At 38.3% G+C, this 12,271-nt stretch overlaps 1 protein-coding gene across 1 annotated transcript in view; it reads right to left on the minus strand.

Annotated features, from left to right (window-relative positions):
- Nucleotides 1-493: 493 nt before the first annotated feature.
- Nucleotides 494-12,271, minus strand: part of WDR70 (WD repeat domain 70) — a 298,625-nt gene continuing 286,847 nt past the window's right edge. The window contains exon 18 of the mRNA XM_019811747.2: nt 494-673. Within this exon, the coding sequence (XP_019667306.1) occupies nt 586-673 (88 nt within the window). The 3' untranslated portion in view covers nt 494-585. The remainder of the gene's footprint in view (nt 674-12,271) is intronic.

The following is a 12,271-nucleotide window of genomic DNA, read 5'->3' on the forward strand; positions in this document are numbered from 1 at the left end:
AAGGTGACCCAGACAGTAAAGGGCAGAGCCAAGGTTTGAACCCACATGGGTCTGACTTCAAAGCCTGCTTCCTAAATCCTAACCACTGTAGTCTGTTGTTCAAGAATAATTAGATACATGTTCTTTCCTAGTACAGCAATGCTTTTAGCCTGAACTCAGCCTAATTACTTATAATCATGTAAACAACTGTGGTGAAATTATACAGAAATACTAAACTTTTTGATGTCTATTTCCATATTATGCTCCTAGAATTGCTCAAGACACATGTCTGTCTCTATGTACATTCCCCTCCCCTAAGGTTATAAGAATCTGTACAAGACCAATAACTGTTAAATAAAGTTTCCAAATACCTAAAGCACTTGGTAATAGGCTAAGAATCTGTTTCTCATTTATATTACAGATTTCATAGTTGTAGTTAAGAATATGTAAGGACAACTGTAGTGAAGGGTAGCCACCAATCTTTTGAATGGTTCAATAATGCAAAGCACAAAAGTTGCTCATAAAAATGCATTTTTTATTTCATTAAAAAAAAAATCCTGTCCAATATTCCTCCCCCTCATGCAAATAGCTTTCACGTGAGAGTCTTCAGATTTTACGCTTTTTCCATTCGGGCTCATTCTTTGTTTCCTCATCATCAGATTCAACTTGGGCAAACATGGTTTTGGGCTGAGTCCTAAAAGAAAGTTAATGAAAAGAGGAAAAATTTAGTTGGCAAGTGTTTATTAGATTAGACCTTTGCTACTTTCATCAAGTGGAAGCACATTTGGGGAATCAATTACATCTTAATTATTAAGTATTAATCATTAAACTTCTGGCAAAGAAAAAGATAATGGAAATTTAATTATGTTCAACAAAAGAGTCGATTCTTTTAAACGTTTTCTCTCTGTAGCAGACTATGTATGCTGTCCTTTTCTTAAATAAAATGAAAATGTATCAAATTCAGTACAATCTCGTACATCCATAACCACCCTCTCCTTCAAACTCAGGCTAATTGGGATTGTTTGGGAGGCCAAATTATAGTCACCGAGCAAAAATACACATGATCTAGGGCACCTGGATGGCTCAGTCAGTTAAGTGTCCGACTCTGGGTTTTGGCTCAGGTCCTGATCTCACGGTTCATGAGTTCAACCCCCTCTTTAGGCTCTGTGCAGGCAGAGACTGCTTCGGATTCTCTCTCTCCTTCTCTCTCTCTGCCCCCCAGCCCTGACTGTCTCTCTCTCTCTCAAAATAAATAAACTTTAAAAAAATAATAAAAAATTCAGAGAAAAAGGAATACACATTATTTTTATTTATAGCTCTCTGGGTTGTTCCTGGACTTAAGTCGTCCAAATACACGTGATTATGGTGCACATGAACACGAGAATTTGAGATAATAGCTTTCTTATTTAATGAGTCTAAAATAAGAGATAAGATATATAGTAACTTGAGCACTGCCAGCAAAACTAAAAAACAAAACAAATGGACATTCTCTCCACCCCATGCATTGAAATGTCAAGCGTTTTACGATACATCACTGAGTATCATTGCTCTAATACTGGCACACAGTACCTCAAGCCATCTTTGCATTAGGACTTTCTGTGCTTTGTAAACATACCTGGTTCAAGGACTTTCCTTTTTATACCATTCACACAGAAAATAATTTCAAGAATATGTCAAATGGTTACAATTTATGCTTCTTTCGGTCATGCTGATTTCCCTTTAAAAACAGCTCTATCACATTACAAGGAACTATTGAAACACTGTACCTGAAGATCATCTATTTTAGCTCACATCTTCATCCTGAATTCAATTCATTACATCATGGTAATTCCAGAATTTTAAAATAATGACAACAACAATTCCTTTTCTTTGACAAATAAAAACAGGGTTAAAACCCGACATTACTTGTTGTTGTTTATTTATTATCCTGGGAAGAACTATATACCATCCACATTCAGGCTCATGTTGTTCTGATGCAAGCCATGTACTGGAATTCCTCATGCAAAAGTTAGTTACAACTCCTGTCTCTCTAGTGACCCACACACCTACCTCGAGCCCAAGGTGTCCCCATACACAATCCAGTCGGTTCAACCTCTTGTCACTTCAAGACACTGTCATGACCTCTGCAAATAAGTCACAGCTCTAACATTTCCAAAAACAGCTGCAGATTTTCAGAGGTCATGAGTTGCTGAATTACTAGAAAGCAGGACCCCTGGCTTTCTAACATGCTACAATATGGCAACTGGTACTCATTACATATTTCATCTTTTGGCAAAGCTGTGGACCACTTAGGGATGGGCAAACCCATATGGGAACAAATCTGTCTGGTTTAAAAAGTCCTTTCGATTAGATGGTTAATTATTTTTTTTTAATGTTTATTTATTCTTGAGACAGAGACAGAGTGTGAACAGGGGAGGGGCAGAGAGAGAGGGAGACACAGAATCTGAAACAGGCTCCAGGCTCTGAGCTGTCAGCACAGAGCCCAAAGCACACTGGGCTTGAACCCATGAGCCGTGAGATCATGACCTGAGCCGAAGTCAGACGCTTAACTGACTGAGCCACCCAGGCACCCCTAGATGGTTAATTTCTAAAGAGAAAAAATAACAGTCTTATAACGATATCTGGCAGTGCTTCTGAAGACACCAGCTCAGAGTTAGCCGCAGTGAGACTTCAGTACTAAGAAATTGTAATGGTGTTTATTTTGGATATAAAGAAAAATTAAATGACAGATTACAGGAAGAATAGAGCCGAGAGCTTAAAAAGGCTATTTCATTTAAGTAGTTACTCTCATATTCTACCTGCTTCCCAAGGGTATTTTTGGCAGGTTGGTGGCTAACCTGAAGGGTGTAGAATCAATGGAACTATTTCACAGGGGGCAGAAAGGGGGTAATAATTGTAAAGAGGCATGGGGAACATTTTGTGGGGATGGAGATGTTCTATAATCTTGACTGAAGTGGTGATTACATAAGTGCATACATTTGTCAAGACTTGAAATGGGTGAATTTTGCATTAGACATAAATGATACTTCAATAAAATGGACTTATAAAGAAAATCAAAACAACTGAGAAGGTGAATAACAAAGGAATGAAAGGGTAAACATAATAATACAACACTCAATTCCCCAGTGGCCAAGATAAAGAAAAAGAAGAAGGAAAAATACTAGTTTTTCAGAGGAGGTGTCTTTTCCCCCAGCACTAAACTCAGCAAAATTTACTGAGTAGATCTTTATATCAGGATCACTTAAGACTCCCCCTTTGAATTACCAGACCATACAGTTTCCTTTGTCCTTTCTAGGTATTTTAACTTAGGGGATATGAGTTTGTTTGGAAGGTAGGATGGTCTCTTTGCAAAACTCCATGAAATTTAGTATTTTAAATTCCATTTTTTAAAACTAGTAACAGTGTTGCTGGAAAACAACCATATTCTGTATATGCAACGTCAAATCATGACATTTAGCTTTCAAATAGCCAGGTTTTCCTTCCCCCAGTTGCCAAAATCAAGGTATAAACTACCCAAGTTTTCCCAGCAACGCTTGTTTAGCACTTTGTCTTTCATTTTGTTGGCCAGGTAGGGAATACCTGAGTGTAGGAAGTAGGCCCCTTTCAACAAATGGTGCTGGCAAAATTGTACCATATGCAATAAATAAAACTGGACCCTTGCCTTACATGATGCAAAGATTAACTTGAAATGGATCAAAGACCTAAACCTAAGAGCAAAAACTACAAAATATTACGGAAAAGCTTTATGACATTAGATGTGGCAATGATTTCTTTGATAAGACACCAAAAGCCCAAGCACAAAAGACAAACAGGTAAATTGAACTATATCCAAATTAAAAATTTCTGTGCATCAATGGACACAGCTAACAGACTGAAAAGGCAACAACCTATGAAATGGGAGAAAATATTTGCTAATCATATATTTAATCAGGAATTAATATCTAGAATAAAGAACTACAACTCAACAATAACTACAACAACAACAACAAAGCCAAACAATACAGTTAAAAACTGGGCAAAGGAGGAGTGCCTGGGTGGCTTAGTCAGTTAAGCGTCTGACTTTGGCTCAGGTCCTGGTCTCCTGGTTCGGGAGTTTGAGCCCTGCATCAGGCTCTGTGCTGATAGTTCTGAACTGGGAACCTGCTTCAGATTCTGTGTCTCCTTCTCTCTCTCTCTGCCCCTCCCCTGATCGCACTCTGTCTCCCTCTCTCTAAAATAAATAAACATTAACAAAATTAAAAAGAAAAAACTGGGCAAAGGACTTGAATAGATATTTCTCCAAAGAAGACAAGCAAAAGACTAACAAACACATAAAAAGATGCTCAACATTGCTAATCAGTAGGGAAATGCAGATCCAAACCACAATGAAATAACACCTCACACCCATTAGGATGGCTACTATCAAACAAAAGACAAATAAACAAACAAAACCCAGAAAATAACATGTATTGGCCAGGATGTGGAGAACTGGGACCCTTTACACAGTGATGGTGGGAATGCAAAATGGTGCAGCCTCTAGGGGAAAAAAATATGGCAGTTCCTCAAAAATTTCAAAATAAAATTACCATGTGATCTAGCAATTCCACTTCAGGAAATATGCCCAAAAGAATTGAAAGAAGGGTCTTAAAATGATATTTTATTAGAGATTAATAAATGTTCCGTGCATTATTCAGAACAGTCAGAAGGCAGAAGCAACCTCAGTGTCGTGGACAGATGAACGGATAAACAACATGCGGCACACACGTACAATGAGATATTATTCAGTCTTAAAAAGGAAAGAAATGCTGGCAAATGCTACACGCCTGTGCCTGGAGGACATTATGCTAACTGAAATAGGCTAGTCACAAAAAGACAAATACTGTATAATTCCACTTATATGTGGTACTGAGGTAGTCATACTTATAAGATAGAAAGCTGGACAGCAGTTGCCAGGGACTGGGTAGAGGGGAAAGGACAAGCTGTTTAGTGAGTACAGAGTTTTAGTTTTGCAAGATGAGAAGAATTCTGGAGATTGGTTGTACAACAATGTGAATGTACTTAACACTACTGAAATGTACACATAAAAATGATTAAGAGGTTAAATTTTATGTTTATGTGTGCTTTACCAAAATTAAAAAAAAGATTTTTTTTGAATTAAAAAAAAGAAGAACGAACCAGACTCCTTGGACTTGGGAATAAGGAAGAATGAACCCACTTCTAGAATAAACAGGAGGTACCCTGGAGAAGGTCTTACCCTCCAATCTGGGGTCCTGCCTAGAGCAGTGCTTCTCAAACCATCCGTGACACAAGGCTAGTCTTTGTTTTCTAATTTCCAATCCCTTGCAGACAAATCTACTACTTCTAGAAAAATAAAAAGACTGCAAAGTACTGACCCAAATTTTTGTTAGATTCCAAACATATATCAACTTGCTACACAATTTTCTAAGTGCTTGCTCTCAATTCCTGTGCTTATCTATCTCATGAGCCAGTACTGGCTGCTGGACCGCACCTTCCCTCTCAGCTTGGGAAAGAAAGTGGCAAAGCAGGGCTCTGAATCTAGGCTGGGAAGTAAGAATCTGTCTTCTTAACATCAGCTCTTAAACACAATGAGCTTCCTCCAGTGTGGGAAAGTACTTCTCACCTCTGGAGAAGCTGGCCCTGGATGATGCAACTGAAGATTGGGCGCAGGCATGGGGTTCGAGGCTGCACTCTCACAGGCCCACCCTTGAAGTAAAGGAGCAGTCTTTACTTCTTGGGGGTTAGGCATGACGAGGTGAATGGAGATGTGGACCACAGACAGAAGTTTCCCTTGTTCCAATCCAACCTGCCCCCATACCAACATTCTTACGGCACAAATCAGAGCCCTCCATAAAAGCTATATGCTGAATAAAGACCAGGTTCTTTAAAAAAACAGTATTTGAGTTGAGTACACTGAACACCTCTGTCTAGACTAGAGAATGCCAGTGTTTTATAGAAGCAAAGTGAGAGAATTATAGCTTTAAATCTTGTAGCTATTCTGTCTTTTCAGCAATTTTTATCTTCAAATTTATTTCCAGCAGTTATTCTTTTGAAAAATTTTGGAAACTCATGTATGAGAAAGAGCAAAAAAAAAAAAAATTCAATTCAGGATTATCTAGGGCATTTAAAACTGATTTCTTCAGTCACTACTTTTTAAGACAATGAGAAACAGAGATGATTAAACAGAGTTAGGAATAGAACCAAAAGATTTCTTCCCTGGGGGATGGCCTAATTTGCCCTTGGCATAGAAAACTACTATAAAAATAAATCAACAATGTCAAGCAGGAGTAAAATGACACATTCAAAAAAAAAGTTAATGGATTTGAAAACACTTAAAAGTTGGTCCAGAAATCCCTGCTTTTAAAACCAACAGGAAACCAACAAATAAACAACAACAAAAAAATACTTCAAGTCTCTATTCACATTGTCACTGGCCACAAAAATGGATTCCTTTCTGGGCTGCTTGAAGAAACGGAATTTGTGTACTGATTTTAATATAGACTCTGTTGAGTGCTTCCATAAGGAAGAGTAGAACAAATCAAACCAAATGGGCCTGAACACATGGCAAGAACTCAGGAAATACAAATATAAATAAGTAATGAGCAAGAAATATATTCCACCACCTTGAGAAAGCATTTCCATTACCGATCCATTACCTGTGTTCTATTAAATCAGTTCCTCCAGGATTCTATACCTCCTTTCTCAAGAGACAGGAAATTGTCAACTCAAACCTTCAGCCTCATGGCTGGAGATTTATGTAAGTTGCCCAAAACAAAAGCCTATAAAGAGGCTGACTTGAAGAAAAAGGAGGTAAGGGGAACATTCCGTTCAGCCAAAAGTATAATGACCACCGTTGCTCAACAGGTTAGTGGGAACACGGTAAGCCTCAGTGAGCACGAGCAGAGTAATCCACCTTATTGAAATCAGCTTTATTCAGGCTACCTATTTTACTGGTTTGTGGCCCACACTTACCCATTTTCCTAAGTATTAAATGAAAACTTCAGCTTACAGAAGGCTGATGTGAAACTTGTGTTTTCCAGTTTAACTCACTTTGCAAATAGTAAACATTTTTCACTTGACTGTATATGTCAACTTGTTTATTAGACTTACCAAGAAAAGGAGAACAGATTACATATCAACATGGTTATTATTACTAATCATTAAATAAGCTAATCAGAGAGGGGCTGAAAGGTTTCTTTGTTTTGTTTTAGCTTCAGTAAACTCTGCATTTGCTAATAGTTAATATTTCATGAAGCAAATGTAAAATCTTAAGCAAATGTCTTTCTCAAATCTATGAATTCTGATTAGATGATATTTTGTGCTGAATAATTTTCCCCTTGGGACATTTTTTTAAACTGAATTCTCAAAGTTATTTGTACAAAGTGAGTCTTTTCCAGCAACTGTGTTCTAACAGAAAAATGTCGGAAGCCCAACAAAAACTGAATCCCACCTTTGGTGGTTCTGCCCAGAAGAATTTTGTGTAGAACAGTCAGATTCCCCCCGCAATACTCTTATAAGGGCATTTCTGCAGTGCACTGTTTGTGCAAGAGATTCAAAGTGTCCGCGAGCAGTCCTTTCTCTTCTGACTAAGCTCCAACCTGGGCCTTCTATGCTCCTTTTTTAGTGCTCAGGCCACAGAAGAATCTCAGAATGTTTTCAGCTGCAATGGCAAGTCCACAGGTCACATTCTCATTAATTACAGATATTCTTCTAATATGATTCATGCAAAGCCAGCTCCAGGGTCACAGAATGAGGATGAGGAGAAATCACTCGTAATATTTAGTCATCACTATGTGAGTGGAAACCACAAGCTTTTTTGGCTCAGGGCCCATTGTTTATTATGAAGGAAAACCTCAAAGCCAAAGTCAATTATAGCCATGACTTGACAATCTGACACACTTGTTAACCCTGTTAGAATGAATACGGTCCAGATGAACTGTGACCCAGTCATCACAATTGCAGAATTATTAAGATTAAATAAAGGGCCTGACCAAAAGATTCCACTTGAAATGGTCCCTTCTTTCTGGTGAAGAGCTAATCAAAGATAATTTTTTTTTTTTAATATTCGGGATGCATAAGAAGATGAGACGCAACATGATGTTTCTAGAGAAAGAATGTTCTATTTTCTTCACAAACTGAACACATAATATTTTGGAAACTACATAAACATATCTCAGACTCATCAAATAGGGCACACGAACTCATAATGCTGGGTGTGTGAGTTCAAAGACGAGTGAGGGTGGAAAAAGGGACAAATGTGAAGCCTGTGGCAACTAGAAACAGAAAGAAAGTGAGGAAAGGAAAACAGAAAGAGCCTTCTAAAATCACCACCACCTGCCTTATCACTAAATAGTTAAACAAGTCAGAAGGATAAAATCTTTGAAGAGTACGCAGGCCTGGGGCCACCCAGGTGTTAGCAGTACCCTCTCCAGGCTCACGTTTGTAGCCAGCGTTACTGCAGCCCTGCTCTCTTCCTTCCCAGAGGGGGAAACAGCCTCGGCGAGTGTTAAGTAAAGCACAGAGGGAGCACAACACCTCAGAACTTCTGATTCTTAGTCTCGTGTTCGGCTATGCTACGCTGGCTCACACGATAGTCTTTCAGCTTCCCTATTGGTCAATTTTTTAAATAATTACTGGTTGCTTTGTGATGAGAAGCAGTACACTACAGTTGTCAAAAGCAGAAGCCTGACTCTGAAGCCAGGCTTCTGCATTCAAATCCCAATTCTGCCACCTGCTACCTGTGTGGCTTTGGTCAAGTTATAAGCCTCAACTTCCTCATCTATAACATGGGAACAATGATACCACCTACTTCATAGGGATGTTGTGGAGATTAAATGAATATATACAAAGTTCTTAAACAAGGCTGGCGTGGTGTAAGTATAATAAATATGTCATTATTATTACACCCTTTGCTTTGGCTATCAGGTGTTCCTCACCTCATATAAAAAGTATGTTTTCAAAAAGTTGTATGCAGAATATATTTGGTAAAATAAGTTATATATTAAATACACCACAGCTGCTTGCTATTTAAAAAAAAACTGGGGGAAATTATTTGGTTATGTAAGTAATCTGTCTTCAGTATAAACCTGTATAATTAGAATAATCTACTCTGTACATTTGAATTTTCTAAGGGTGAATCATTTGTGGTTTATTTTAAATAATTACTTTTGTATTATTACTGAACTTTAGTGTGCAAAATAATCACCTGAGAAACTTCTTAAGATGCAGATTTCCAGTCCCAAGCCCACAAAGTCTAACTGAGTTGGTCTGAGGTGCAGTCTAGAAACCTGTACCTTTAACCCCCTACCCCCACCCTTGACTCTGACACAAGGCAGTCTACAAAACCACTTTGAGAAATGCTGGCCTCTATATAGGAATATGGTGGACAGGGATGATCAGTTACCTAAATATAACTCAGGAAAAAAGTTACATTTTCCTCTGTGGGTTTATGTCTCTTCCTGACACAAATAATATATAAACCTTTACTCACTTAAGGAACAACCTCTTCAGGGGTGCCTGGGTGGCTCAGTCGGTTAAGCGTCCGACTTCGGCTCAGGTCATGATCTCGTGGTTTGTGAGTTCAAGCCCCACGTCGGGTTCTGTGCGGATAGCTCAGAGCCTGGAGCCTGCTTCAGATTCTGTGTCTCTCCATCTCTCGGCCCCTCCCCTGCTCATGCTCTGTGTCTCTCAGTCTCTCAATAATAAATAAACGTTAAAAAAAAAAAAGAACCTGTTTAAATATTGCCTACTGATTTAACATGACTTTAAATGGATCCTTTATGGATGGGAATGATATTTTAATACGCACACATATTCATGTATCCCATATCTGACAAGACATGCACGTTGAAGATTCAATCTACCGAACCAGCAATAATGGCAGCTTCTCTGGCAAGAAAAGTGACCATGGCTGACAGAGCTGTCAGGCTGGCAGGCTACTGGCCAGGGTCCAGGCTCCCACGCACGTCCATCCCTGTCTGATGTGTAAGCTAATAGCATTCTGGATCTATATCCTACCCACTCTCCAGCCAGCTCCTCCCCCCTCTCTCCAGCCACTTCTTTTAACAAGAAACTGTAATTGAATCTGACCATGTGTGGCTGAACAAGAGGCCTCTGTGATCCTGCTGTGTTTTAAAACTTCCATGGCTATTACATTGCTGGTGCCAGGAACGAAATGCAAATACTCAACCAGTAAAGGTGAAGTGCTCAAAGACTCTGTGATCACCACTGGAGAACAAAGGTATGTATATGCCTTGTTCATGTGCAAGCCAGGAGATTTAGGTAATGTCTAATTGTGCTCTTCTGTGATAAAGGGAAATACAGTAAATCTTCATTTCATCACTGACAGAAGTCAATTGCAGCGAAGAAAAACAACCAGACACACATTCTCAATTACAGTGACCTTTACGAAAAGATCCTTTTAAATATTAGCTTCCCTTCGAACGCTTTGCCACTTGGCAGTAAACAGTATACTCTAGCAGGTGAACACAGGAGAAATAGCACTGCAATTCTGGCTAACGAATCACATGCCACAGACAGTGCCATGAACTTAGTTAGCATGCAATAAATGGAAGGTGACAAAATTGGGTGGAAGGAAGGAGATGGGAGCAAAACACAACAGCAGAAGGGTATATATCAAGAGAGAGCACAGTCCTCTGAAAAGCTCATGAGATTAGGGATAGAGAGAGCTGAAGTGCGGCTCCAGCTACAATCACTCTCGACTGCAAGCTCCAGTCTCCTCACATGTAGTGTAAAAGACATGACCTGTTCTCCCCACTTTACAGAGCTAATATTTAAACTAGCACATTATTCAACTGTAAATATAACTAAGTCACCTACAATGCAGGAAAGTATCATTTGTTAACGGTCACCAAAAAACAAAAAGAACTTCTGCTTCAATTAATTCTATTTAAAACTAAAAATCTGGATGAATGATTTCCCAAGAAAATACTAATTACTGAGCAGACTCAGAAGAGTAGGAAAATCCCAATAGAGTATTTATCATGAGGGGATGGAAAAGAAAGCGAAAAATTAAGAAATTACTTCTTAACCTCTCCTCCACAAAAGCACCAGGTTTTGACACTTTCACAGGTGAATTTTATCAACTCTTTACAGAGTAGATAGATTTAATGTATTCAAAACAGTCTGAGAGTATACATAGAAAAAGCATACAAAATTTTTATGAACCCAGTTTGACACGTGACAAAGAACAAACCATAACTATGTTAGGGTCATACCAAAGAAACAAGGATAATTCAATATGAGGAAATTCAGTAATATAGTTCATTGTATTTCTTGATCAAAGTATAAAAGTCATATGATCACTTCCACAGAAATATAATAAACAAATCCAATAAAATTCAGCATCTCTTTCAGATAAACATACCTCTGGTCTTTGTATGGTGTTTTCTTTGCATGGGATGCTCTTCCCTTGGATATCTACACGGCCTACTCCCTCATTTCATTTAAGTCAAAAATCACTTAGCAGAGGTTTTACCCCAATCACCATAGCTAAAATATAGCACCCTTTTTGCTACATCCTCTTATCTCTATTTTAGTTTTATTCTTTGCACTAACTACCATCTAAAATTTATGGATTTATTTAGTGTCTGTCTCTGCCTACTTGAATATAAGTTCCATAAAAATCACTGTATCCCCATAACCTAGAACAGTACCTGACATATTACAGGTGTTCAATAAATCTTTGTTGAATAAATAAATGGAAGAGAAAGATATGGATTCATCCTTAATGTCTTACATGTGTGAGTTTTCAAAAGTTACGCTTCATGGAGATGTATCATTAAATTGAACAATATGAAATTGCCAATATTTGACTTTTTTTCACCTACAAAAAGGCCAATTAGGTATTTTAACCTAATAGAGTCACTTCTGTTAAAGTTCAAGAAAAAGATGTGTGCAACCATGATATTATTTAATATTGTTCTGGCACTATTAGTCAATACATTAGATAACTTAAATTGGGAAACATCTATTCATAATAAAAACTCTCAACCAAGTAGGGTTAGAGAGAATATACCTCAACATTATAAAGGCCATATATGAAAACCCACAGCTAACATCACACTCAATGATGAAAACTGAGAGCCTTCTAAGATCAGGAATAAGACAAGGATGTCTACTCTTGCCACTTTTTTTTTTTTTTACGTTTTTTATTTCATTTTTGAGACAGAGAGAGACAGAGCATGAACAGGGGAGGGGCAGAGAGAGAGGGAGACACAGAATCTGAAACAGGCTCCAGGCTCTGAGCTGTCAGCACAGAGCCCGACACGGGGGC

The sequence above is a fragment of the Felis catus genome, chromosome A1, assembly GCF_018350175.1.
Source record: "Felis catus isolate Fca126 chromosome A1, F.catus_Fca126_mat1.0, whole genome shotgun sequence".
In the NCBI taxonomy this organism is placed as follows: Eukaryota; Metazoa; Chordata; class Mammalia; order Carnivora; family Felidae; genus Felis; species Felis catus.